Source organism: Chroicocephalus ridibundus, chromosome 3, assembly GCF_963924245.1.
Source record: "Chroicocephalus ridibundus chromosome 3, bChrRid1.1, whole genome shotgun sequence".
NCBI classification, from domain to species: domain Eukaryota; kingdom Metazoa; phylum Chordata; class Aves; order Charadriiformes; family Laridae; genus Chroicocephalus; species Chroicocephalus ridibundus.
In genome coordinates this window covers 90,622,227-90,649,633 of record NC_086286.1, presented here as the reverse complement: position 1 = coordinate 90,649,633, position 27,407 = coordinate 90,622,227, and the positions used below count along the sequence as shown (strand labels likewise).

General features: G+C 42.1%; 2 protein-coding genes across 7 annotated transcripts in view; one reads left to right on the top strand and one right to left on the bottom strand.

The window, feature by feature from the left end:
• Window positions 1–3,818: 3,818 nt before the first annotated feature.
• Window positions 3,819–23,631, top strand: MRAP2 (melanocortin 2 receptor accessory protein 2). 5 transcript variants are annotated; one of them, XM_063330062.1, is made up of 8 exons: window positions 3,939–4,040; window positions 5,322–5,480; window positions 9,841–9,938; window positions 12,468–12,572; window positions 13,823–13,972; window positions 18,918–19,017; window positions 22,877–23,288; window positions 23,579–23,631. In XM_063330062.1, exons 5-7 carry the CDS (start codon window positions 13,846–13,848, stop codon window positions 23,268–23,270), a joined length of 621 nt encoding a protein of 206 aa, XP_063186132.1. In that variant the 5' UTR covers window positions 3,939–4,040; window positions 5,322–5,480; window positions 9,841–9,938; window positions 12,468–12,572; window positions 13,823–13,845; the 3' UTR covers window positions 23,271–23,288; window positions 23,579–23,631. The 5 variants fall into 5 exon arrangements, with proteins under 5 accessions (XP_063186135.1, XP_063186132.1, XP_063186131.1 ...); XM_063330061.1 differs by having other exon boundaries at window positions 23,550–23,627; XM_063330065.1 differs by lacking the exons at window positions 3,939–4,040; window positions 5,322–5,480 and adding an exon at window positions 3,819–3,869 and having other exon boundaries at window positions 23,550–23,627.
• Window positions 22,206–27,407, bottom strand: part of CEP162 (centrosomal protein 162) — a 57,149-nt gene continuing 51,947 nt past the window's right edge. Inside the window, exon 29 of one of the 2 annotated variants that reach the window (XM_063330059.1) lies at window positions 22,206–22,298. The gene's annotated coding sequence lies outside the window, so the exon portion shown is untranslated. Of the gene's footprint in view, window positions 22,299–23,382; window positions 27,288–27,407 lie in introns of those variants that run through there. The other variant, XM_063330058.1, reaches the window with a different exon arrangement.

Genomic DNA, 27,407 nt, shown 5'->3' with positions numbered 1-27,407 from the left:
ACTTCACTCTCCATTCATGGATGTTTTAGTTCTAGCATTTAATTTAGTTTCATGTTGTAAGGTACATAAAGGATGCTTTCCCATAAAAAATTATTTCTTTCAAAACATGACAAACAACGGAACTCAACATAGTTTGAGAGAAAATCAAAATCAAATTTTGGCAACTTTGAACCCTGAATTTTTAAGTACATTTGCCTATCAACAGCACTGGGAATGCAACTAGGGCAGCCTGTTCGTACATCTGCAGCGTTGAGAAGCTTTTTTGAGAGTGTAATACATAAAAATGGTAAATATGCTAGAGTTTGTTTCTTTATACCATTTTTATTAATATACAAATGCAACAAAACAACTTTATTCTTGTAACATAGCCCTACTTGTCGTAAGCCAACCACATCCTGGGCTTCATGAAAAGAAGTACGGCCAGCAGGTCACGGGAGGCAATTCTACCCCTCTACTCCGCTCTGGTGAGATCCCACCTGGAGTACTGTGTGCAGCTCTGGAGTCCTCAGCACAAGAAGGGCATGGACCTGTTGGAATGGGTCCAGAGGAGGGCCATGAAGATGATCAGAGGGCTGGAGCACCTCTCCTACGAGGACAGGCTGAGAGAGTTGGGGGTTGTTCAGCCTGGAGAAGAGAAGGCTCTAGGGAGACCTTATAGCAGCCTTCCAGTACTTGAAGGGGGCCTACAGGAGAGATGGGGAGGGACTCTATCAGGGATTGTAGTGATAGAACGAGGGGTAACGGTTTTAAACTGAAAGAGGGGCGATCTAGATATTAGGAAGAAATTCTTTACTGTGAGGGTGGTGAGGCACTGGAACAGGTTGCCCAGAGAAGTTGTGGATGCCCCATCCCTGGAAGTGTTCAAGGCCAGGCTGGATGGGGCTTTGAGCAGCCTGGTTTAGTGGGAGGTGTCCCTGCCCATGGCAGGGGGTTGGAACTAGATGATCTTGAAGATCTCTTCTAACCCGAACTATCCTATGATTCTATGATTCTAAGTGGTGCAGGAAAGTCTGTCTGTTGCCATCCATTTAAGCCACCACAGATCTGGAAGAACATTAAGGTTCTTAACTCTGTAATAATGTTCCTTTTCAAGACTGTTTTTTTTCTCTGTCAATTCTAACTAAGCTACAGTGAAGAGGGTTTTTTATTTTGCTATTGCTTTCTAGATGGCTGCTAAACCCCAGGCAGCTACTAACTATACATGAATCTAAAGATTTTGGAAGTGAGAAGGACTGGGGGAATGAATTTCTGCAGAATTTGTGCTTTAATTGTAAATGCAGTCTCTAGCTGTGTGTTACTAAACCTTGGGCTGATGCCGCAGCTGCTGAGCCGTAAGAAGGCAGCTACTGCAGATGAAGCTCCATCCTCATTCTGGTCAGCCACAATGTGAATGCCTGCACTTGCCTCTCCTCTTCCCTCAGCTGAATTCCTTTGCCTTTTAAAAATTCCCACTGCTGGCTTTATTAGGAGGAAGAAACACTAATGATGTGCAGGAAGAGAAGACAGAAAATGGAATGACAGGAAGAATGGAAAAAAGATTGTGCAGCGCCCTTATCTACACTTGGGAGTTTGTGCACATACAGTTCCACATCTCATCAGGAAAGAACACTACATTTCTTCTGCTGCAATCTCAGCCACGTTGCTATTACTTAATAGTCATGAATTCTGCATTTTCATTAATAATCAGTGTGAGAAATGAAATTAAGAATCTTGAGAAAATGCTACAATTCTGTGTCATTAGTCTAACTGTGGTTTGTTTTTGTTTGGCCTCTTCTGCTTTTTGTATAAAAGCTCTAAAATCTGTCCTTAAAGGACAAAGCACAGAAGATGTGGTGGAAGTGGGATATTGGCTACATGAGGATTCTTTCTTTTAGACAGAATTTGAATGCTATTTTTTTTTAAGGTTAGGAAAAATGAACAAAAGCCTGACTCATTCTGCCTTTTCAACAGCAGTGGAATTAGCAGGAGATGGGAGGTTCCTGACGTGCCATTGTGCTTATTTGCTTTTCTGATCTTAATCATGACGATGCATAGGCATCAGTTATATATTTTTGAGATGAAGATGACAGCATTGACAGCTTTTTTGACCATTGCTGGAGAGAGAAACCATCGTCCAAGATCACAGTCCTGCTTGAAAAGAAATAAATGAAAAACAGTGTTTTCACAGATGCCCTTACTTGCACATGACCTGCAGTCGAGTGCAAGAAGACAAATGGATATGAACCACATAAAGATGCTAAAGGCTGATGCTAAAGAATAAGTGCCGGAACACTAGCAAGGATCCACTCTAACGTTTGAGGGTGGGTATTGCACCAGGCTCGTGACATTGCTGGATAGGTATGTGAGACTTGTTTCTTAGTACTGCATTGAAAAGTTAAGTCACGTCACTCATTAGAGCACTTGATTGCCACGAGGACGATTAAAAGCCACAAAGATCGTGAGGGGACTGGAGCATGTGATGTAGGACAAGAGACCAAGGGAGCTGTGATTGCCTAGAGAAGGGTCAGGGTGCTCTTGCCAATGTGTATAGAAAACTGATAGTGGGAGTAAAGAAGGTGGAATGAGACTCTTCTCAGTGGTGTCCAGTGACAGGACAAGAGGCAATGAGCACAAACTGAAGTAATGGCAACTTCCATTAAACATGAGAAAAATGTTTTTTTTACAGTGAGGGTGATCAAACACCAGGACAGGTTGCCCAGAGAGGTTGTGGAGTCTCCATTCTTGGAGATACTGAAGACCCAACTCATGTCCTGAGCAACATGCTCTAGCTGACCCTGCTTTAGCAGGCTTAGAAGATCTCCAGTTGTCCTACCAACCCTCAACAATTCTGTCATTTTCTGTGCTTTGATAATTGCAAGCAGCAAAGTTCTAGTGGGAGGTGCCCCTGCCCATGGCAGTAGGGTTAGAACTAGATGATCTTTAAGGCCCCTTCTAACCTGAACCATTCTGTGATTCTATGAAAGTGAGGTACTGAGCGAGTTGGGGTTGTTCAGCCTAGAGAAGAGAAGGCTCTGGGGAGACCTTATAGTGGCCTTCCAGTCCCTGAAGGGGGCCTATAAGAAAGCTGGGGAGGGGCTGTTTGCAAGGGCACGTAGTGACAGGATGAGGGGCAATGGTTTTAAACTAGAGCAGGGTAGGTTTAGATTAGACATTAGGAAGAAGTTCTTTACAATGAGGGTGGTGAGACACTGGAACAGGTTGCCCAGAGAGGTGGTGGAAGCCCCATCCCAGGAGACATTCAAGGCCAGGCTTGATGAGGCTCTGAGCAACCTGATCTAGCTGAAGATGTCCCTGCTTACTGCAGGGGGGTTGGGCTAGATGACCTTCAAAGGTCCCTTCCAATCCAACACATTCTATGACTCTATGATTTCACGTACTTTTAAAAGGTCTCTTCGAAGGTGCAGTTCATAGGGATGGAAATGGTGCCAGAGGCCACACAACCCCTCTCGTTTTAAGGCACTGTCCATCACCTCCTGGCAGCTGAGACCGCACTGCTCACAACTCTCGCTTGCCCCTACCAGGCGCTGGCCTGGTGCCAGCAGGCCTGGCTGCCTAGGGTCCCCATTCCCACCGGCTCCCCACGGGGGGCCCCGGACCTATCCGTGTGCAAACCAGTGGGGACGGGCCATCATTCCCGGCTCTCCTCGACCTTGGGTCTGTCGGTCGGTCCCACCTCAGGACGAGGAGCCCTGTCCGCACCTGCCGCCGCCCGCCGGGCCGCTCCCGCCGGCGCTGCCCATTGGCCCGGGAGGGTCACGTGTCCCTGCCACACCGCCAGGGGCGCCGGGGCTGCTGCTGATTCATTGGCTGTGGCGGGGCGCGGTCCGGCTCGGCTGGGCTCGGCGCGGCCGTTGCCGCCGCCCAGTCAGGTAGGATGGCGGGGGCGGGCGGGCGGCCGTCACACCCCTCCCGGCTCCCCCTCAGCGCCGCCTCGTCCCCGGGCGGCGAAGGGTGTTCCTTGGCGGGCGGGCAGCGCTTTTCGCCCGGGACGGAGGGGTGCTTCGGGGGCTGGCGGCGCGCAACGGACGTGCCCGGTGCGGGTAAGAGCGGTGAGGGGACGGCGCTGTGGAGGGGGTGGGTGAGCGAGTGGAGGGCGGGAGGGACGGGGCGACCCTGCCCTGCCCTGCCCTGCCCTGCCCTGCCCTGCCCTGCCCTGCCCTGCCCTGCCCTGCCCTGCCCTGCTCTGCTCTGCTCTACTCTGCCCTTCCTCGCTTCGCCCGCCCCACGGTAGGGCCCCCCGCCGCGGGTGAGTGGTCCCGGGTGGGCGGCGCGGAAAGCCCCGAGCGCGGCGTGGGGTGCCGCTGCCCCAGGTGTCTGGCGTTCAGCCTTAACAGGCGGCTGGGCGCTTTCGGCACCCAGACCCGTCGACTTTCGGTGAGCCTTAAGGTCTGAAGTACTCCTCTGATTTTTATTTTGTTTAATTAAAGAAAAAAAAAAAAAGAAAAAAGCTTGAGGTGTCACTGTTCGTTTGGGTGATGTGGAAAATGCCACCTGCAGAAAGCCTGTGTGTTATGTTTCTGGATTTGTAGCGCAGCGATTCCTTCTGATGTTATGAAGTCTTGTGCATTCAAAAGCAAAACGGCTATAAAGCACGCAGCTTGCTTGCAATACGTGGAAATTATTTTCAGCCCCCCCAGATTCTGTGTTGTGTTTCACGCTGAGCGTTTGAATGAACTTAAAAATTTAACCTAAAATATTTGAAAAAAAAAAAAAAAAGGCAAGAAATGAAAGATAAGTTTGTGGTGTGTTTGTTGTGGTGGGGGGTTTTTTGGTGTGTGGGTTTTTTTTTTTTTTTTTTTCCAGATGACATCTCCCTTTGAGCTTTCAGACTCAAGCGATGAATGTCTCCTCCATGCAGCCTTAGATTACTTTTCCTGTTCTCAGTCTTGTCCTCTTCCCTAGTCTTCTCGCTCTCTTTTTCCTCCTTCCCTTCCTTCTCCCTCATCAGTTGTATCCTTCACAGCCTCTGTTGACAGTGGCTCTGGTATGGAAGGCAGTTCACGTCTCTCTCCTGAGCTGTCTGCCCTTCTTTTTTGCTGGAGATGTTAAAATAAATCACCTCAGTTACAAGCCAGCAAAGCTTCCCTCCGAACAGCCTCTGTTCCGTGACATTTGCTTTGCCCATCTTTGCCTATCAGCCTCGTCCAGCACTTAACACCGGTTGGTAACTGGAAGGGTAGGCACGCCATTAGTTTGCCACTTCTCCTGTGACAGGTGTAGCTGGTAGAGGGATGGGGCGGCAGTGGCAATGCTGTCTTAAACTGCCTCAGCAAGGCTGGTTGGGTTTGGTTTGTGAGAACATTGCTGCACTTCTATTCCAGGTGTGTTTCCAGCCTGCTGCTCTGTTTTGGAGCCGCTGCCTGTGCTCCTGTCTGTTACTCTCATTTGAGTTCCCCAGAGGCTGTGTACGCAGGGATGCAGATTTACGTAATCGCTGTGGAAATAAATAGATGTTTTGGTTTCTGCTTGGAGATAATCAGGTAATAGTCTCAAATACTGCTTGTTTTTTCTTGTCCGTTTGTGGTTTCCTATTCAGGTTCCTAATCAGAGAGTCAAGATAATTTTTTACCACAAGCAGGCAATAGTCTCAAGTACTGCTTGTTTTTTCTTGTCCATTGTGGTTTCCTGTTCAGGTTCCTAATCAGAGAATCAAGATAATTTTTTACCACAGGAATAAATACCTGGAAAGATGCCAGGGGAATGGCAGTTCTCCATCGACTGAGGACAGTCTGGCTCCATTCTTGCCAAAAATAATGAGATGTTCTGTGTGATCAGTCACAAGCAAAAATGTATAAATAAACCAAGCTATTACAAGAGAATATGTTTTTTTGAGGGGAAAAAAATAATCCAGAATATTAAGAAATGGACATAGTAATTTACTGACTATTCTTTTGCTGGTTGTCCACGTACACTTTGTGGTGGAAAAGGTTTTAAGATGAAGCACAGATGATACTCTTGCAGCTTGTTTGACAGTTTAAATCAAATTTCCAGTCTTTGAACCAATAAGATGAGCAAACAATACTGGCAAAACTTAAGTACAAATTAATGAAGGCTTTATTCTGCACACTCACTGCAATGGGCTTTGGTTGTACTGTTTTAATGATGTTTCCTTGGTCTCTAGTTACTTATAGCCTGGTGTAGCACAGAGACGCGGCAGGGATTAAGAGTGGAAGAACTCAGATATGGGCTTGAGTTGTGTACTGCTGTCTGATTTACCTGAAAAGAAATTTGTATTTGAGGCACTACAATAAATTGTTTGCTTCTTCAGCAGCACTGGAGGGAAGGATTAGATCTAAAGATAGGAAAAAAAGTTCTGCTTTAGAAAAATCCCAGACCAGTTTGACTTTTAATAAACAGCTTAATTTCAGTGACTGAAATTTCCACTGAACTGATTAAGGCAAAATTTCTGCATTGTATTGTAGGCTAACTGCAAAAGTTCAGAAAACGTTTGTCATTGAAGTGTGGAAGGTTTCAAGAAAAGCTGTATTTTTTTTAATTTTATTTTGTTAGTTCTTGAGGAAGCCTAATACACAGCTGACTTTTCGAATTGAAAAGCTTAAGCGTTTGTGTCTGAGAGATTACGTTGGTGTGACTGAAAGCATAAACCAAAGATTTTTCCACCATAGCACAGTCAAACCACGGCTGTGAGATAACCCGAGTGTGGGAGCAACTCTGAACAAATGGTCTATTGTACCTGGGGTTTTTTTTTTTGTTTTTCATCTCTGCCAATTTATCTTCTACTGGCTTCAGCACCGACTAAGAACTGTGGGGAGAACCACTGAGAAGCAAAGAGGTGATATGAGAGGTGTGCTGTGGCCTGTGCTTCAGACCAGATGGACATTACGTGAAGATTAGAATCTTATTTTGTAATGGGAGCGGGGAAATGTACTCTGCTTGTCAGCCTCAGCGCTTTGGTGGTTTTTTCACTGCCGCAGAGCTGAAATGGAGCTATGAAATGAGGCCTGAATGCACTTAGCCATTTTCTTGGCTGCACAACCTTGTGAGCAGCTGCAACCTTATGAGCATTTAAACCCAGGGGCTGACATGTTGCGATGGGCGCCCTGCAGGTTTGGTGACGGTGGCTTCTGCAGCAGCAGCACCTCCGCTGCACGGCTCAGGGCATTTTCAGGCCCAGGTACCCAACACGAAGGGAGCCCGGGTAATTTCAGCTGTTAATCAGCACCGTTTCCTGGAAGCAATCACACAAGAACAGTTCCTTCTCTCAGCCTTGCCCCTGTCACAAACGGTCAGTTTAGGTATACTTACTTGAAATTCTCACGGGTGCCTCGGTTCTTGGATTCAGTTGTTCTTTTGGCTACACTGAGCGCTATGCTTCCAGTGTTTTTTAGTGATTTGCAGACTAGCTGATTTGAGTAAATCTAGTCTAGCAACTCTACGCATAGGGTTACATGCATTAATGTAAATTCACAGTGAGGTTTTTTTTTTTTCAAATTTAAGATCTTTTATTTACAAAAAAATTAGTGTTTGTTCTGTCCCTGTTACTGAAGCTGCCTTTTTTTTTTTAATAGGTTCTTAAGTGACAACACAAATAGAAGGTATTTTAAAACCAACTCTTATAGCTAACTAATCTTCTGATGGAGCCATTCCAGTTGACCTGCAGTGGGCTGATCAGTAAGAGTGTGGAGGGGGGAAAGCTTTCTTTTCTCTCTACTCAGAATAAGGCATTAGATGGACAGACTTCAGAGTTAGCAAGGAAACCAAAACATCCCCATCTCAGTGCTGAGCTTTCTGTGGGAATAAAGCTAATAAAAAGAGACATTTAATAAAATAAAAAAACCTCCTACTTTGCCAATCCAGGAAAATTCAGGAAGATAGTGCAGCCCAAAAGCAGAGGCATTCAGGGCAGGTCAGTTGCAAACTTGCTGTATGGTTTACTCTTACCCATTAGTGGATACACCAGAACTCTTTCACTCGAGGGGCTTCTATAACAAATCAGACTGAGACCTCTGAAAGGTTAATGGTTAAAAAATCGGCAGTGTGAAAGGTTAAAATTGGCAGTATTATAAACAGCTGAGGGAAAGACAGTCTTTCTTTTGGAAAGTGTTGAATGCGCTTACATGTACCATTTGTGTCAGCACTTGCACTGTTACAGAACTAAAAAGTCTCAGTACCGTAGTGCTTAATGATAGGGCTTCTTCTAGTCTGGTTGGTCTTGAGGGAACTTGCGTTTTGAAGCTGCCATGTGTGCACATCTGAGAGGACGTCAACTTTTAGTGGGGGGAGGAAGATGGGCTCAGCAATACCCAGAGCTCTCTTCTGACCACAGCCCTGCTGTGTCTGCAGCCATGTCTGTACCCTCCAGAAGTAAGTTCAGTGGAGGTACGGCTGGGGCAAGTCTGGGAAAGCTGTTGAAAGGATGATCTTCCCTCTTTAAAACTTGCTCAGAAATTTAAACCTATTATTCAAATGCGGTTTTATCTATTTGTTTTCCCTTGAGAAAAATAGACTTTTCTTTCTTAAAAGGAAGTTTTAGTCTTGTTTTCTACTCTGACTATAATAACTGTCAAGTTGCTTGTGTTTTTTTGTGTAGAGATGTATTATTTGATACAGGGTGAATTCCTGTAATATATCAGTTTTTGCCATCTTGAATGTCAAAATGAAATGTTTTCTGAGCTCAACTGAAGCTCAAATTCTTACACTGAAGTCGGATGATGGATTGATTGTGTAATTCTGCCCTAGCTGCAGGAAATAAACGGAATTATGGCTAACATCTCTTTATTATTTGTAGATAATACCGTCTCTTAAGGCTGTGTATTCGGGCTGTAATTTTTAAGGCTTTTGGTCCTTGAATTAAGCTAAGCTATTTGCTTCTGGGTGTTTTGAAAGCAAGTCCCAATAGCTCTGTACTGTTTGTTCCATGTCCCTTTACTGTCAGTGCAGGACTGAAACGTTTTAAGAGCAGAAGGAATACATAGCTTCTGTGATGCCACGTTAGGTATAATTCAGCTGTCTTCTCAGACAAGGCTGATGAGTGAGCTTGTATAATGTTTGCTCTATCTATTTTCAAATCCTTGTAGTTGTCTGTGAACTCGTAGTACAGTATGATTTCATATTAGTTTCTGCTTAACTTCCAGGTGGCCCCTACTGAGTTGAACTACTAGGCGGGCATTAGTGCTTGCCTATATCGTTATTATCTCATGGGAAAATACTTGGCAAACCATTTTATCTTTTATTTGTTAAATTCTACTGTAAAGTCATCACTTTTACATTAAGTACAAAGAGTAGCTATACAGTTAGCATGCAAATTGTATATAATGGTGTGGAGACCTCCTTTTACACTGCAGCACATGCAAGGCAAGACATTAAGCATTAATACATGGAAAATAAGACATTTTCATGAGAATTTATATCGCTGGTATATAAGCAGTTTATTGTTGGAGTCTAGTTTACATTGCAGTTATAAAGATAACAAAATGTATGTTATATGATGTGTAATACAGTGGTATGAGGCACAGATGTCTGCAACTTTGTCATTTCTCATCCTTAGTTTCCAGAATAAGCAGTGGCTAAACCAGCATTTTTTCTTACCATTGTTATAAAGTCCTTTTGCGATGATCCAGCGTCATCCTTGCTATTTTAGTGCAATGGCTTATGCATATGATGCATCAGTCACAAACATAACCAATGTTAACAGTAGTACTTCCTTTTCTCTCCAAGAGAAGTCCCAGGTGTTATGCACTCACAGTTAGTATGTATGATTGTTTTTGTTTGTTTTTTTTTTTTTTTTTCAATTGTACAGTCAGTTTTCAGTTATCTTTCTGTTTTTCTGGGTAAATTTCACTTGTTTAGTATAGCTTGCTTTCCTCTCTTTTATTGCAGGCAGGAAGACTGGATATTTCCCTGAAAAGACCACAAGTTTGATCTCAAATCCTGCACATCTAAAATCTTGAGAATCGTTAAGAAGCAAGGAACATTTGGTTAAGTATTTCCTGCAGACTCCTTTCTCATTAGTGGTTGGTAGTGGTAGAGGTTTTTGAAGCAGTAGCCATGTAGTAGCGCTGGAGAAAAGATGAGCTGCACTTTCAGCTCATGCAGTGCAGAGTAAATAAGTTTGTGCTTGCTTTCGTCGTTGACTTCTTTCCCTCTGATCTCACCTCTTAATCCTTGGGGTGGCGTAAAAAGGAGTGTGGTCGTGGTGGGTAATTCCCTTCTTCCCCCATGCAGAATATTGTTGCTGGTATGGGGACTTATGGAGTATGAGAACAGCCCGAGTTGTTAATTTCTCATAGCTAACAACTTCTAGGTTAATTGCCCTGCCTAGCTGATGGAGCTCATGCATTAGGGTGTAGTGCTAACCTTTCTCAGGCTAGGACTTCTCACATCTTGAAATGTTGCTACTTTTTTTCCCTGTCTGGCTTTTGGGATCTTCACAGTTTGCAAGGGGCCAACAGTTTGTTTGTTTACTCTATGAAGACTGTAAAGTGCTTAGACCCTACTGACTTAGATGTCAGTAAGAAGAATGGAAGTATGTGGAAAACAAATGCAGTTTTTGACTGAAAGTTTACTAAGTTGTTTGTGTCTGCCATATTGGTACTTTCTCTTGCTCCAGAAATGAACAGTACATTGACCAGTCCACATGGATTTATTCTTGTGCATGCAGGTCAGGTTTGTAGGCGGTTGTTGCTGGTTATATACAAGACTGGTTCCAGATGTACACAAAACCAGATTTGTCTTTGTGGCCCTAGTGGTGGTGTAAACTGTGAAGGTGTGCCTCAGATATGGTATGTGCCCAGTTTTGCCTTTACAGTGACTCAGTTTGAAAGGTAAGAAGCTGTAAGCATTGTGCAATGTGCTGATGCTGTCCACATTGAAGCAAATAGTCTAACTGCAGCAGTGTTTGATGCCCCACTGCTGCATGTGAAAGATGTGGATTTTGTGCAAATGTAGCCCAGACGTCAAACTGACTTGCTGAGGTGCCACTGGCAAGCAAGCTGTGACCTTACAAACTTTCTCAGAGTTTACAAATGAGTTCTCATGAAGGTATAATTCAAGTCCAGGAGTTGTCGTTGTGTCTCCATGGGGAGAGTCTGGGTACCTGTTGACGTCCTTTATCTGCAGAAACCAACCGAATGGCCCAGAAGAAGGCCACGAGCACTTGCCCTTTTTAGTTTCCAGGAGACTGACCTCCCTGAATCTCCTGGCTGGCAGCGCTGAACACAGCCCTGCTTTGGGGTTTCTTGAGTGATCAAAGTGAAGCTTTTTGTTGCTCACTTTCTCCTGAAAGAAATAAGCCAGGGTGAGGAAAGGCTTTCTGCATCCATACACATCAAAGTCAACAGAGGGGCTTTCATGTTTGCCTTAACTCCTGTGTCCCCCTCAAAAAAACCCTCAGCAAGGTCAATCAGATGAGCTTGCTGTCATGCCTCAGAGTTGTTGGACGAATCACTGCTGTCCACTCCTGGCAGAAAGAACCCTTTGAGTGCATCTCCTGGGGGAATTCCTTCCTAGAAGCCCTTATCTGGCACCCGCAGTCCCTCCATGACCTGCTGCAGCCTGGCAGATGCACATGACAGGCTGATAGCATGCCAGCTCACCCTGCTTTGCTCTTCTTTGGGAGGAGCAAAGTCTTAGTGTCCCCTGCCCCCTTCCTGTTGGCAAATTGATCATTGTGAAAACTAAGTGGGTTTCAGTTGATAAATAGATCCATTTCTTGTTTTAAAGGATTTATCACTTGCTAGTCAAGTTTTGGTATGCGTTCAGGGTTCCGGACGTTGTGACTGGGTGTGAAGTTTACTTTTTCAGGCATATACTTCACTGTTTATTTGAAATTATTTGAAATTATTTATTTTGAGACATTCCTGCCAGTGTTTACTCACAGGAAAATAGGTGCAGAAAGACTTTTTTTTTTTTTATAAATTTGAAAAGCTGTTTATATTCCCTGGGTGAATTTGTGTTCTTCATTTTGTGTCTGATTCCGGTTCTTTGTGTATGGCCCTCCTCTTTACTTGCACAGCCTTAGTCAATCTAATTATCCTTAGAAAGGACTGAAGGTTCAGTTATTTTGAGTGACATGGCTATTTAAGGCCCTTCTTTTAAAGACATTTTATCTGGATTTGACTTTGTGATCTGGTAAGTTTCATTGTCCACAGAAAAACTAATTGCAATAGTCTTATAAACTGCATGAAGTCTTCATCCTGCTGGGTTTTTATTGAATGCAAAATTACCCACAGCTCAATTTGCTTTTACAGAAAGTATTTTGTAATATGTTTCAAGTTGGAAGTACTGACTCTAGATGCTGCAGCAGATCTTTTTCACAAAGCTGTGCTCTCTTTTGGCATACATAAAACTGTCTTAATATTCTGAAAAAATTACTCTGCAAAATGCACGTCTCTAGTGCAGTGTTGTGACAGAAATATCTATCACGACAATGTAATGATGCTTAATGTTGCATTGCAGTTTTGTTAATCTGTGGGGAAAATCACTCCTGCTTTATTTTCCTTCCGTAGTGGCATATTGAAGCTGTTTATTAGCACAGAGAAATTTAGGTTGGAAGGGACCTCTGGTGGTCATCTGGTCCAGCCTCCTGCTCAAAGCATTTTCAACTAGATGAGGTAAACTTTTTCCTTGTATCTAATTTAAATTTTCCATTTCCCAGTTTGTGTCCATTGCTTCTTGTCCTCTTACTCTGCACCTCTGAGAAGAGTCTGGCTCCATCATCTCTGCACCCTCTGACTATAATTGTAACTGTAGACAGCGCTAAGGTCTCCCAGGAGCCTTCTCTTCTCCAGGCTAAACAAACCCAGTTCCTTTAGGCTCTTGTGCATCCTGTGCTTCAGCTCCCTGACCGTCTTGGTGGCCTTCCACTGGACCTGCCCCAGCATGTCTGTGTCTTTTGTTATTGGGGATCCCAAAGCCAGATACGGTATCCCAGATACAGTCTTACCAGCGGTGAGTAGAGAAGAAACACTTCTCTTGACCTGCTGGCTGTGCTTTCATTAATTCAGCCCAGTACACACTTGGCTTTCTTTGCCACAAGGCATATTGTTGACTTGTGTTCAGCTTCTTGTCCATCACAGGTCCTTCTCTGTAGAGCAGCTCTCTGGCAGTAAACCCCCAGCCTGTACTACTGCATGGGATTATTCTCTCCCAGATGCAGGACTTTGCATTTGCATTGGTGATCCTCACGAGGTTCCTGTCAGTCCCTTTCTCCAGCTTGTCCAGGTCCCTCTGAGTAGCTGCTGTCCTCCAGCCTCTCGACCGTCCCCCTATAATCCATGAATTTGCTACAAGTGCACTCCATTTCACTTTCCAGCTCTTTAAGGAAAATGTTAAACACTATTACCCCAATGTCAGTCTAAGGGGTACTGCTGGTAACCAGCTGCAAGTTGGACTTTGGATGGATGATATAACCCTTTAAGCCTGGTGGTCCAGCCATTTCTCCATCCAGATTTTCATGGCAGCATTTACCCTAAGCCGCTGAGCCTGGTGATCTTTGGTATTTACTATTTTTGAGCTATAAAAGCTATATTCAATCTGAGGAACCTGTGTTTGATGCCTTTGTATATTTACAGACATCTGTGTGGAAGTGAACGTAGATTCTCTTCTTTCCATTGGAGAGAAGCTTGGTGTTGACTAGTAGTTGGCCAGCAAAGACTGGGGAAGGAATGGGAGGGAATGTGATGGCTTTGTCTGATGGGGCAATGATACTGGATTTTAAAGGAACGGGAGAGCCTTTTAAGTGTGAGTTGCTCTTGGGAACAGTGGCGAGGAAGAGATCCCATAAATAAGAAAGGATTCTGTATAAAATCAAAAGATGCGCTATAAGTGTGTAGTCTTTATTAACACATTTTTTTATCCACAGGTATATATTTATTTAGGTGCAAGATGTCTGCCCTGAGGCTGATTTCTAACAGAACCTCCCAGCAGGCCTTGTCTAACTCTGATTACACCTGGGAGTATGAGTACTATGAGTATGGACCAGTGTCGTTTGAAGGCCTGAAGGCTCATAAGTGTAAGTTTAGTAGAGATACATTTCATCGCAGCTGAGCTTGCCCATCTTTATGTTCCTATTCTTCATTTGTTACTGATTATTGTACAAAAATATATCTTCTATTTTTTTGGATTCTCAGCAATTAGAGTTATTACTCTGTTTATTAGATTGTTATAATAGTTTATGATTCTGTGTCTTTGTTGACTACTCTTCTTGTGCATGAGAGGACCACGGATTTATTGTCTGTGGTAGAAATTTGTCAATACTGAGGAATATCAGAGGATCAGGAAGACTTCATAACAGCAAATACAGCTACTGCTGCTTCTGGAGACTACTTGGTATATGATCTGTTTTGCCCTCCTTTTCCTGTTAATGCTAAAAAGGCAGCAGTGGGCAGCCTTACTGCTTTTGGTTTTTCTTTATAGCCTTAAATTTATTTTCTATGAAAGATTTAAAACAAAAAAAATAAATTTCTCTTTCTGAAGAAATATCTATCGTTGGGACTTCATAGGAGGAGTGTGCTAAATTGAGCACTCTGCTAATACTGGAGCTGTCTTACAGTTGAAGTAACAAGTGGAGAACAGGGACCAAGGAGATTAAAACTATGTGTAGGAATTGAGAGGAAATTTAGCTAGGACAAGCTAGTATGGCTGGACCAACACTTACCTAAAGTCTAGGCAATGTTTTTGACTTCTATGAAATTTCTTTTTTTTTCGAGGCGCGGGGGAGAAGATAGGTGTGGGTAAAAAAAAAAAAGTAACAGAGACTAGCTCAGATTACTGCATGTGTTTTGTAAGTGTTTTGCCAAAGAGAAGCAAATAATTTCATTTCTTTGTTTGTGAGCAGGATACACTGCGAGAGGGTTTGAGCACCAGTCTTCGAAGTCTTGGGGAAGGGTTTCCATCCAGTGCTAGAGCACTGGTCCAGGGTGGGATACCTACTTTCTGCCTCATTCATCAGGATGAGGATTCAGACTAGGAAAGAGGAGTGCTTGCAGTGGCAATCAATAGCCCAGAAAGGCTGATCGCCCTTGGCTCTGCATAGTCAGGAGGTTTTGGGGCGACTGGAAGGGTCAGAAGAAACTTGTTGAAGTTCTTAATATTTTTAAAAGAACTAGAGCTGAAGTTGCTTTTTAGCCTGAATTGTACTTTACCTTCCCCCCCCCCCCCCCCAGTCTGCTGATTACTGTCTGTATTTTTACAAACGTTAGGTACTTCAAAAATGTAGGTTAGCTTTTATTATGTTTCTACTTTAAATTCCATTCTTCCACTTAATCAGAGGCCAAACCTGATTACAAAGATTACTGATTACGAAGATTAGCTGCGGTGTTATGTACATGCCTTCTTTTTAGCTCAGTGTGTCAAAGAGCGTGATGAGGAAAAAATATAAATGATAGTTACCTCAGGACTGCGGAAGGTATAGTGTCAAAACGGATCTTGGATTGCCGTGCTGAGCGTGGCAGCTCAGCTTTGCTGTCTGACTGTGTGCTGTTTGTTGAGCAGGAGGACTCTGGACAACTAATAGAATGGGACAGAAGAAACAGCTGCTTTTCCGGTGGAGCTTGATGTACTTATGAACGAGAGATTAAGAGTAGTATTGAATCAGTGACCTGGGTAGTCCCTTCTGTGCTTTTTTTTTTCCAGTTGCTGTTTTGGGTTTGTTTTTTTAAGTGATAGATTGAAGTTGGCTCTGTTTACTTTAGTGTTACAGCATGCATTCTCAGAGGGCTGAGTTTAATCTGGTCAAGGAATAGTCTATGTTGTGGATGTCATGATATTTCTTGACATGGTATGTTCTTGATATTTTTCTTGTTCTATCTATTTCCGTTTGAGTTGACACTGAGGAATGTGGAGGCAATGTGGTCAGACACTTAACTTCACTGAAATCCTAACCTGGGGAGGAAGGAGAAGAGATTACACTGGGGTTGTATTAGGAGGGAGACACTGAATATTAACAAATCTTCATTTTTTTGACTTACTGACTTTTTTTCTTTTTTGCCATGTAAAAAATCTTAAATCTTCTAGCCTTTGGCACAGCTGGAAGTAGGCTTATTTTAACCCCTGCTAACAAAGATAAATTTTGTAGAGGCAGATGTCACAAACAGTGAGGTTGGGGCTTTGTAGACATATTACCACTTGGAAATACTCCTTTAGGTATGCTATTGTAACTTTTGTAGTAGCAGCGGAATTCAAATCAGTCATATAAACTGAGGTGGAAGCAATGAGAGAGGCTGCTTCAGTGATCTGGCTTAAAGTGTAGAGTTAAAATGGTGCTGTTGGCTCAGCTGCATGTTGCACAGTTGTACTGTGAGCTCTAATGAAGCCAAAGGGATAAATGGCCTGACCAGTTGGCGGGGAGGTGTGTGGTGGGAGGAGAAAATGTCGGTGGTGCCACTCCGTTTAGGTCCGAGTGCTGAAAATTCGGAAGTGGCTGAGTAGGGCACTTGTTTGTGTGCTGCTCGGAGAGCAGCAAGCGCTGTTATGGTGGGATGGTCTTTGAATGCTGTTAGATACATGAATGTGAATGCTACCAAAGTCCAGAAAAGAGTCTAAAAGAAAGGAAGATGTCAAAACTGGGGTGTTAATGAATGCCTGTAGCTTATGTTGAAGGGGGAGCAGGCTCCAGTTTCAGTGGTGCAGGCTGGCAGTGACAGTTGGCCAGCTGTAAAATATCGCTGATCCTCTGTAAAATTAGAGGTGTGTGATTTTTTTATTTTTTAAATTAATTAATTTATGATACACAAAATATTTCACCCAGCATAAGGGCACTGTTTTGAACCATAGGTAAGATGAATTCCACAAGGGAAAGTTGGAGGCCACTTTCAGGACAATGTTAATTTAATTAATTGTAGGCAAGTGGAAGTTCCTAATAATTTAATGTATATACGAAGGAATTCAGAAGCCTATTTTCTGAGAGCAAAGTAAAACTTATGCAAAGTTACCTGTGAAGAAATATATTGACAAAACAATCTAATACATAGAAATACATTTCTTAAAAAAAAAAAAAAAAAAAAAAAAAAAAAAAAAAGCACAGGTTGGGAGAAGATGAGATCTTCAAATGCCACAGTGACTTTTCAGGTATATGGCTGCAAAAAAAAAAAAGGAAAAAGCTGTTTTACAAGCAAAAAGTATGTCCTGCCTGAGAAGTGATGAGGGCAGGAACTAGAAATCAGAAAATCCAGAAAAGTAGACACCTGATGTTGTGTATATTAAAACTTCAGAAAGTAAATGGACAAAGATAGCCAGGAGATAACCTGACTAGCAGAGATATAACCAAAAACCTTTTTTTGTACCTTTGGAACAGAGGAAACCTGTGTGCATATTTTTTTAGACATCTTGATAAGACTTTACATTCCGGTTATCCATGCAGTTGCATATCACTGAAGCATGTTTGAATAACCTGTTAGGAAATAGTAGCTATAAATAGTTAAGTGGTAAATTTTTTAATGGGAGTATCTGTTTTTAGATGAATTTTTCAGGTACTACAAAGTCCAGTAGGATGGCAGATAAATCACAAGCTGTTGTGTATTTGTAAGGCCAAACACAAGATGCATCTTGAACCACTAAATACTGGCTATATTTCTAGAATGATTCTGAAAATAATATAGGGCTCGTAATGCGTGGAATTACAGAAATAAACTCGTATGCTTGAAGCAAAAAGGAGTATTACAAACTCTCTCTCCCCCCTCCCTCACCCCTCTGGAAACCTATTCTTGAACCACCCTCTAGTTACTTTACAAAGGTGTTGAGAGGGGAAGATGTGGCAGAGGAGAGATGGAATAAACATTGCAGTGAGAGCCTTGAAATTTAACCTCCTTAGCTTACCAGAAAAAGGGATTAAGGAGTGACTTGATTGTGATAAAGTATTTTCACAGGAAGAAAATCTCAAGTTGCAGCAGGCCCTTTGACTTCACAGAGAAAGAGCAAATGGTTTGAATTGATTTCCAGTTTCCAGATCTGCCTTTTAACGCGAAAGATATTTCACAGTGGGAGTGTGATTAACTGTTGGGGTCAAGCACCAGGCAGGATAGCTGATTCCTAGTTTTCTGGTGTCTTTAGGTAGTCCTGTAGGAGATTGAAAATAGTGGCTAAAGCTCTGTGCTGTTCCTGCTGCAGCGGGTCAGATGGATCATCACATAGCTTTACAGCTAGCAAGGATCTTTGAGGTTCAGTAGTAGATGTGTAATGAGAGGTTAAAGGTAGATCAGATACCTGCGTTGACCAAGACTTCTTGCATGTTTGTGTATTAATGTGCTTCTATATTTGGCTATTGCATCGGTAGTTTCCTTTTAATTAACTGGTGGTTTGACTTCTTTTTTCCAAATGCATTTGGTTCCTCCGAGTTTTTTGTATGCAAGTTGGAAACCCAAATCAAAAAGTATTCAAAAATGTATTGTATGTGTTAGTTATTGATATTTGTTGAGATCACAGATAAAACTATTTGCTGTTCCATTTCTTTCAGAACTCTCTATTTTACCACTGAAAGAAAGCTAGGTCTTCCTAAACCTATTGTGTCAAAGAAATCCATCAAAATATAGAAACCTAATGGTCTTGGTCAGAAATTGTTTAAAATAGCAGTACAGTTCTGCAGGGATAGGGGTTATTGCTGAAAATCAAGTAATCCTCTTTTCTGAGTTCTAGCACTGAAGTTGTTTCCAACTGATGCTTGAACGTGGGCAGGACATCACAAAGGGAGCTGCTCTCATTTTACTAACCAAGACAATTGAGTGTCTTCCCTCTTTCGTCTTCTGGTTTGTCCAGACACCAGTAAAATTCAGGCTGGAAATGAGAGCTTCAAAGGCAGCTTTCTGTATAAAAATAACAATAAATCTGATTGTTCTTCTTCTCCGTGATCCAGGAATAAGATGCAAAGTCTTTGGGGATTTGTAGCCATGCTATACGTGGAAGGGAACTTTTTGCAAGTGCAGGTGAAATACTGATCATCTTGTTTGTCTTTTTTTCACCAGATTCCATTGTGATTGGATTTTGGGTTGGTCTTGCGGTTTTTGTCATCTTCATGTTTTTTGTCTTGACCCTGCTGACGAAGACAGGAGCACCACATCAAGAGTGAGTCTGAAAACTGAATTAACAAATTCAGTCTGCTAAGTGGTGTGTCTGTTCTTTTGCAACCCCCAAACAAGCAGCGACAGTGCTCACATTGCAGTAGCTCGGCACCATCTTGTTCTACTCCATTCTTATGACATTTATGAAAGGGTGTTGTCTATCCTTGTTTCAATTAATCTTTGCTCCAAGCACTTCTAGGAGACCAGTTCTGTAGAATTGCTATTAATGTGTTCCCTATTTAGAAAATAGTAGGAAGGCAGTAAAAAGGGAATAGCCGCGTGTATGCATTTTCGTGCTAAAGGAAGGTGGTGGGTAGGTTGCCAAAAAAGATGGCTTTAGATTGCTGCTCTGCAAATTAATGGGGTCATTCTAGTTAGGCTTATGTTATGATGGAGTGGAACAGAGTGAATATTGATGGAGTACATACAAATAAAATGCAGTGCAGATGTTAAATTAAGGAAGTTGAAGTCTGGAGGGTTTTTATGTGTTTGTGTCTTCAAGTCCAAAAGTAGTACCAACACTACTATTGGTGGTATTTACAAAATCTTCCCTTAACGTTGTTGCTCCCCAGAGTGTCTTAGTTTCTCCTGAGAAATTCTAGTAGATGCTGAAATACAGATCAGCCCACACTTGTTTAACACCAAAGTCCCCAGCTCTTTCCATCTGATCAGTATGTGCAGACCATGCCTTGCATCAACCGTTTATCTGCATTTGCGCAGCACGCAGGCTGTCAGTGTCCCTTCCCCTGGGAAAGTTTAAACCCACGTCTCCTCTCAGGCTTGCATGCCATAAAGTAGAAATAAAAAGCCTCTCTGGAGAGTGAGATTGCTTGCAGGCAGGTAGCAGTTATGAGAAGCTGATTGTGAAAGAAAATTGTTAGTGCTTATCACTTCCTAAAGCAGCCTGCCTATTTCTGTCTGTTGAGGGCCCTTTGCTATTTAGTCATACGTGGAGTAGGTCTGAAACTTTGTGTAATAGCACATCTCTAGAGGCAGGGCCGTACTAGGGAGTGCATATGCCTATCGTGTGCCTCTTCTGTGCTCCTAAGCTTTTGTTTCTGTGAGAAGGAAAGAAAGGCAGAAGAGTTCAGCTTCCCAGAACTGACTTGCTGAATTTCATGGCTGGTATTTTTGCCTCTCTTACAGACTGTCATAAAGTAGCTAGACCTTGCTCCCAAATCTATTTAAGTCTTTGTAAGTGATGGTGTGCTGCCTCTTTTCCCCGGAGATCTTGTTTCTTAGCTAAGCATCTGAGTCTGCTCCCACATGAATAATATGAGAGGGGAAGAAGTGATGAAGTCAAATGTACAACAAAGAGACTGTAATATGGATATTTGTCAAAAGCTTGTATACTTGTAAAAATGTACTTTCAGGTAGCAGAGGGCTGCTTGGAATCTCCCACTGTGTTTCTGCTTTCTCCATCAATTTTCTTGGAACCCATTGCCTAGGGAGTTTGTGAAACCTCCATTTTTGGTCAAGTTTCCCATCCAGATAACTTGATCTGAATTAAGAGCTGGCATTGCAGTGATCAGGGGAGAGACCTCCAGAAGTCCACTCCAGTCTAAATCTTAATATGTTTGTTGTTTTTTTTTTTCTTCGGTTGCTGAAGAGAGTCCAGTTATTCCTTTCTGTATTTGTTTTAAACTTCCTTTGCAGTGGGTGCTTGAATGCTTTCCTGCTGAGTTGGCACCCTTAACAAATTTGAGCACTATTTTTTTCGAGATTTGGTAACCCAATGTGTATGGTACTGGAATATGCTAAGGGTAGTGAATACTATTGTTTCCTCTCTTTTTTTTTTTTTAATGCATAGAAAAACTGGAGAACACAAACACCTACCTGTAAAACCAGTGCAGACTGTGGTTTTAGTTTATATCTTCTGTCTTTATACCTGACTGGATTCTTCATGACTCATTGTTTCATTAGTCGTCTGTCTTACAGCCCTCCTTTAGAAATAGATGTTAATGGGGTTCTTAGGTCTTGGGAGAAAGCCATTCTGATTGATGGACATGTCTGACTTCAGTAAGTCAATTTGGCTGTTCTTTAAAGTACCATTAGTTTGAGAGATAAGTGTAGCTGGGTTCAGATGGATGGATCCAAAGTTGAATACTCCGATTTTTCTAGTAGTATGCTTTTCTCGGTTCAATATAAAGGGGTATGATAGCATGTACTTTTCAAAATTGTACAAGATGTTCAGAATTGGGTACATTCTTGGACCAGAAAAAATGGGTCAGGATACGGATGGGGAGAGGTAGAAATTTATTTACTTGTGGAAATGGTGCCTGTTGCACCATTCTTTTGTTTGTTTGCACGTTAATATGTGTAGAACATTAGCTTGTGCGACAAAGAATTGTGTTGACAATCTTCCTGAATTTTTGCCTGAAAAGTATTCTCGTTCATCACTTGGGAGAAAATAGTATGCTACGTTTCTTTCCGCATTTAAAAGTGTCCTTAAAAATGTATTTGTTACATGTGTTCATGTAACCTATCTGTACAAAATATTGGCTCATGTTATCTCAAAGCGTCATGCAGCTATTGAGACAGGTTGTACAGTTAGTTGCAGTAAAGGTGAAATGACTGAATTTTTTTTTTTTAAGAAATTGGTTGGTTTCAATTAAGATTCTGGGATGAAATCCAGATGCAGATCCACTGAACTAAAATCTCCTTCTACAGATTCAGTGTTTGCTGAAAACTTAGTCAGGGAGGTTTTTCAGGTTCATGGTAAAACTTCTGGATTGGTACTAAGGATCTGTTTAGATCCCCCAAGTTCCCTTTGGGATGCCAAATCCTGCTATTTTGGAAGACTGGCTACTTATTCCTTTCCATGATTTGCCAAGTATTCCCGGTCGCTTGAGGGAGTGTTGAGAGAAGGGGTGTTTTAGCTATCGAGGAATCTCCAGTGTCAGTACCAAACCAGTATGCCCCTGTTAGAAGGGTATACTGGGCAAAATGGTCTGTACCCTGACAGCGTACTCAAGTCCCGCGGGCAGAGTCCAGAGCTCAGTACTAAATCCAACAGACCGGATCCCAGCATCGCAGGCTGGAAGACTGCCAGAAAAGGGAGCTTGTGTTAGTTCATTAGCTACTGCTTGTTTGGAGTCGTTTTCAGTATGTGCGATGCTCAAGGTATTGGGCATTCACCTTCCTGCTCTCTTGTTGGCAGCTTCTGGGATTCAGAGGATTCCGTTGGCCCAAATACTGTGAAAGGGATTTGATTGTCCAGGTGGCTCTGCTCCTTCCTGCAGTAAAACTGGGATTTCTGAGGCTGCTTTTCTTGTTTTGAGTGTTCTGAAAAGATAATACGCTGAGGTATACTTGTGTGCTGTAATGAGCAAGAGAACAAGACTATGCAAGTTTCTAGTCAAGATCTAAAAAAAAAAAAAAAAAATCCTCCCCAAAATACACATAATGTTTGTGAATTTCAGAATCCAAAAATATCAGTGTATTAGATCACGTGTTCTCTGCTCGTGAGCGCAGGATTATTCTGTATTGTATGTCCTCAACATTCTGGGTCACTATAAAACTTTTATTTTTACTTTTTACTACGTGATATCAAGAGGAAATATTGAAGAGTATGTCTAAGCTCATTCCGTGAGCTGATTATTAAAGTATTTAGATTACTAGAAGTGCTGTTTAACAGTGCTGGCATGGATAACTTAATCTCATGGAAAATTATTGTGACAAATCAAGACTTAAAATAGCTTCAGCAGAAAATAATAAATAGTGCCAGCTTTCAAATTCTGTTGTAGATAAACTGTAGGGTTTCCCTTCTTCCTGATAATAATGGTTACTGAAACCCAATTTGTTGTTAAGAACTCAAATAGTTCTACTTCTGTGCTTACTGTATTTTTCTTTTTCCTCCTTAGCAATGCAGAACCCTCTGAAAAAAGATTTTGCATGAATAGCTTTGTGGCAGATTTTGGAAGACCTCTAGAGTCAGAGAGGGTCTTTTCTCGTCAAATAGCTGAAGAATCCCGGTCACTTTTCCATTTCTGTATTAATGAAGTGGAACATTTGGACAAAGCAAAACAAAGTCAGAAAGGTCCCAGTCTGGAGAGTCATATCCACTTCCAGGAAGTTCCCAGGAGCAGTGGAATGTTTGAGGAGGACCTAAATTGTCTTACAAAATTTAACATTCCTAACTTCGTGAACACAGAGCAGAACTCTTCACTAGGTGAGGATGATCTCCTCATCTCAGAGCCACCAATCATTTTAGAAAGCAAATCGGTCATGCAGTCTTCCCATCGGATCCTTGACTGAAAAGTCTTTTACTTTAAGGTAAACATTCCTGTTATTGTCCACTTTAAAGCCTTTCTTAACTTTCTGATATTTTGACAGAAGGTATTCCGGACCTGCACTTTTTATTGTATGTCAGGCTGGCTGTGCTGACAGAACTCGATTTAGACAAAACACTGAATGCATTATTCTGATGCCTTCTGTGGTCTAAACCTTTTGCCCAGCATTATGTTTGCGTCGTGATTTTTAATTTTTTGTTGTTTTGTTTTGTTCTTTGTTTTGTAAATGACTGCTTATGTCCAGCTTCTGAAGGATACCGTAACAACTTGCAGGGATGGTGAAGGCCGGAGCGTGGCATTGGGAGGTTTGTGAAAACGCCTCGGCCAAGAAAAGCGTAAACCTCAAATTAAGACTGAAGCAAAGAATCAAAGAGGCAGCCCCTGGGGAGGTTCTGCAGCTTCTGCCACTCCCAAAAAGGACACCTGAAACTGGGCAGCACAATGGATATCTGCTTGGCATTAACTTCAGCTTCTGATTCCGAACTGCTTCTCGGTGCAGGTTAAACTCAACTTACAAAGCTTATAGAGGGAATTGCCTCTCTCATATTAAATTGTTCGGTTGCAGCGTTTACAAAATGCTACCACCACCTGCTGCTGAGTAAAAGCAAATTGGTGCCTGTAATTACAGTACTTCAGAGTGATATTCTGACAGCTGCCCAGTGATGATCTGCAATTAGTATTCTACACAAACAGTAATTTGATTTTGTTTTGTTTTGGTGTTGTTTTTTTTTTTTTTTTTTTAAATTGCTGATGCGAACTTCCAGTTTGGGAAGTGCAGGATTCAGTAGCTAAATCACAGGAAATCAGATAAAAACTATTCTTTTGCCAATAGAGTTGTTATATGCAAATGGAAGTGGTATGTTAAGCTGGTGTTATGCTTTGCTTCTAGGCTGAAGCTTCTTATGCTTTTTGGCTCTATAGCAGCGTTTTCTTGACTAGTGGGCCAGTGAAGGGCTAGCAGGCCTCGACTTGTTGAGAGGACCAGCTCCAAAGGCATAGCTGAGCTGCACTTGCTCCATCTTCTCATACTGAATTGAGAAGGTGTTGCAACCACAGCTGTTCTGCCAGGGGGAGGTTTGTTAGGGGACTGAATAGGTGTGATTTCAACTATGAAGCGTATTGTTTAGGGAAGGAATAAGGTTTTGAACCTTGGCCAGTACTTAAGTTACGTTTTAGCTTTCTTCAAGACATGGGTAACTAATGGCCAAATGGTTTTAGGGCAAGCACATAGGATGTAGAGGAACCAGCTTCAAACCCTCTGCTGGATTTGGAGTAAGAGTGCTCTGCAGGGTGTTCTTAACTGAAATGAAACTACTGGATTCAAGATACTGTGCCTGACTGGGTTTTCTTGAAACTAACCTGCTTTGTATACAACACCTTTGTGTCAGAGTGAAAACATAGCAATGGCCTACTGATACATTCTTCAGACGCTTAAATGATGATGAATTAATTCTTCCTTCACTTGACAAATAGAAAAAATAGCAAATGGGTTGTGCATTTAAAGAATACAAGGTGTGTGTGTGGGGGTAACCTCTTTTGATTTCATCTACTGTGCCCTTATTATAAACCACTTACACCTAAAATTCCTGTTTTCCAATGTGATTCTTGCGCTACTTCCTAGTGTTTAAAGTAATGGGGTTATACTTAAAGCAAAGCAGAGACTGTTTAAAACTAGCAGACTGTGGTCGAAAATAGTTCCCGAGAGGACTGAAGTGAGCCCTGTTATAAACGAGCGTAGCTGCATGGGTTGCAACATAGGTCTCCAGTGTGCTGCTTCAGGTGCAGAACAGGCCTCCTTTTACAGTTAGTACTTGACCACGAGTGAGTATGAAAGCTGTAGCTGTGGACTTCCCTTTTTCTCTTCCCAATTAAAGAAATTTGGGAAATCTGCCTTCTGAGTGTGGCAACTGCTTGCTGCTGAGGCACCTCAAACAACTGTTAGCTATCTAATTAACGGTTAAGCTTTGTCTGAACTGAAGCTCAATATTGTTCTTGCTAACAAGCTCTGGGATTTCTACTCAATGTGGCTTTTATAGCCTATTTCTGGATAAGTGAGCTGCCTTCAGTGATATTAGATCTATTTTTTTTTTTTTCCCTTTGCCATGCCTAAAACCAGAAATGCTGCTTCAATGAGGGGAAAATCTGTGTAGAACCTATCTCCTCTGCAATCAAGAAATGAAGCTTATTTTCAAAGCATTTAAAATTAGGTTTCAAAATAATGCAGGTCTGGCTTTAGAAAAAGACAAGCTTGTTATTCCCAGTGGGCTAACCTAAGCTCTTCTTCTGCCACCTTAAATCTTTGTGGCTTTTGTTTAGGTATGTAACGGCTATTTTGTGGAGAAAGGAGAAGTATTCATGTGTATGGATGCTGGTGACAGGTAACGCCTAGATGAAAGGTATTTACTAAAATGATCAAGGGATAATACCAACTTAGCTTAGAACACGTTTGAATTGTATTCTTAATGTCCTTCTGAAGCATGTATTAATCCTGTAAAGGTATTTAAGTGTTTCATTCCTGCTTCTGTTCTTCCCTGATGGCCCTACTTTTTCCATCTTATCTCCCTTCTATCTTTAAAGTCTTTCATGCCGCTTTTTACGGAAAAATAACCTGGCAGTCCCCGCTGCACAGCTCGCACGTGACTTCAGAAGCACTGTGGCAGCGGTACAGTCTGATCCAGGTTTTTCTTCTGCATTAGAGCAGAGTCAAAGGCAAAGAAAGAAACTTTCTGCAGTCCTCAAAAGCAGTTATATTAAAAAGGAGAAAGAAAGAACTGCTTTAAGAACTAATAGGCACAGTGTTTTGCCTCAGGAGAAAAGGGATTGGTATAATTAACCAGCTTTGTATAACGTGTTCAAAAAATTACATCTTTTCCCAGAAAACCAACATGAGTTGGGTCACTATGAAGTGAACACAAAGTGTTTTGACCAGCGTAATCCTTCAAAACAAATACTTGGAATGGTGTTTGAAAAAGGAATTATTGCAAATTTTCTTACTGCTTTGGCTGTTTCAGAGCCTCTTCTGAAAACTCACTATAAACAAACAACAAAAACACCCCAAAACAACCCTACAATCTAAAATCAGAAAATGCCTGCTCCTAAAGAAAAGGAAAGGTAAAACCGTGAACTAAAATCCAGTGAGGTACTGCCCTTGGGGCTAAAAGGTGAAGTGATGTGTATTTGTCATGCAATTTAGTATTTATGCACCTGAGTTGTGGATCTTGAATACTGCTAATAGTAATGTTTTTTGCCACTGATTAAAAGAACGCCACCAAACCCCTCCCAAGCCCCTGACAAGGGAGGACACTCCTTTGTCTCACAAAAGCACGTTCAACTGTGCTTTTTCCCTTCCTCCTCTGCCCTGTCCTCCTGGCAGTGAAAGATGACAAAGCTAAATAAATCAAGTGGAGGTACTGCAGAGCCGGACTGAACTTACTCCGCAGTAGCCTCAGGTAGTGACAAGCAGCAAGGATAACACAGAGCCTTGTGCTGCATGTTCTCCAACAAGAGCAAGAGTTGGAGGGGCTAGGCTTGCTTATTTTTGGACATGAGATATGTAGTTAGCTGTATGAAGGGCTAAACGCTATGATTCAAAGTTATAAGAGGACTTTCTGGTCAAGAGCTGGGGCCACGCTTCCCTGCAGAGCTGCATTTGCACAGCTAGTGCTAGTACATGGATCGCTTCTCTTTTTTTTTTTTTCTTTTTTTTCCAGACTCAGTTGAATACTGGATATAGTGGTAGACTTCAAAATGTATTATGTACTATCAAGTAAAGTCTTAATCCATGATAATTTATTTAATTTGTTACATGAACAATTTTGACATTTCAAATTTAAATAGAACACACTGCTTATGTCTCTGCCACAAGTGCCATGATGAGATCTGATATTCTTCTGCAGACCCTGCTTTCCTCTCTTGAAGCAAATGTCTTCTCTGTTAATCTAGGTCACTGAGTCAGCCAGCTGCTCACTTGATTTCCTAAAAACTTCAAACATGACAATTCAAATTATTATACTCCAGCTGCTTTGCTGTAAACAAATGAATTCCAGCTAAACATAAGGCAATCAATCAAAGAAATGATGATCTTCTAATCCGTTCACCACAA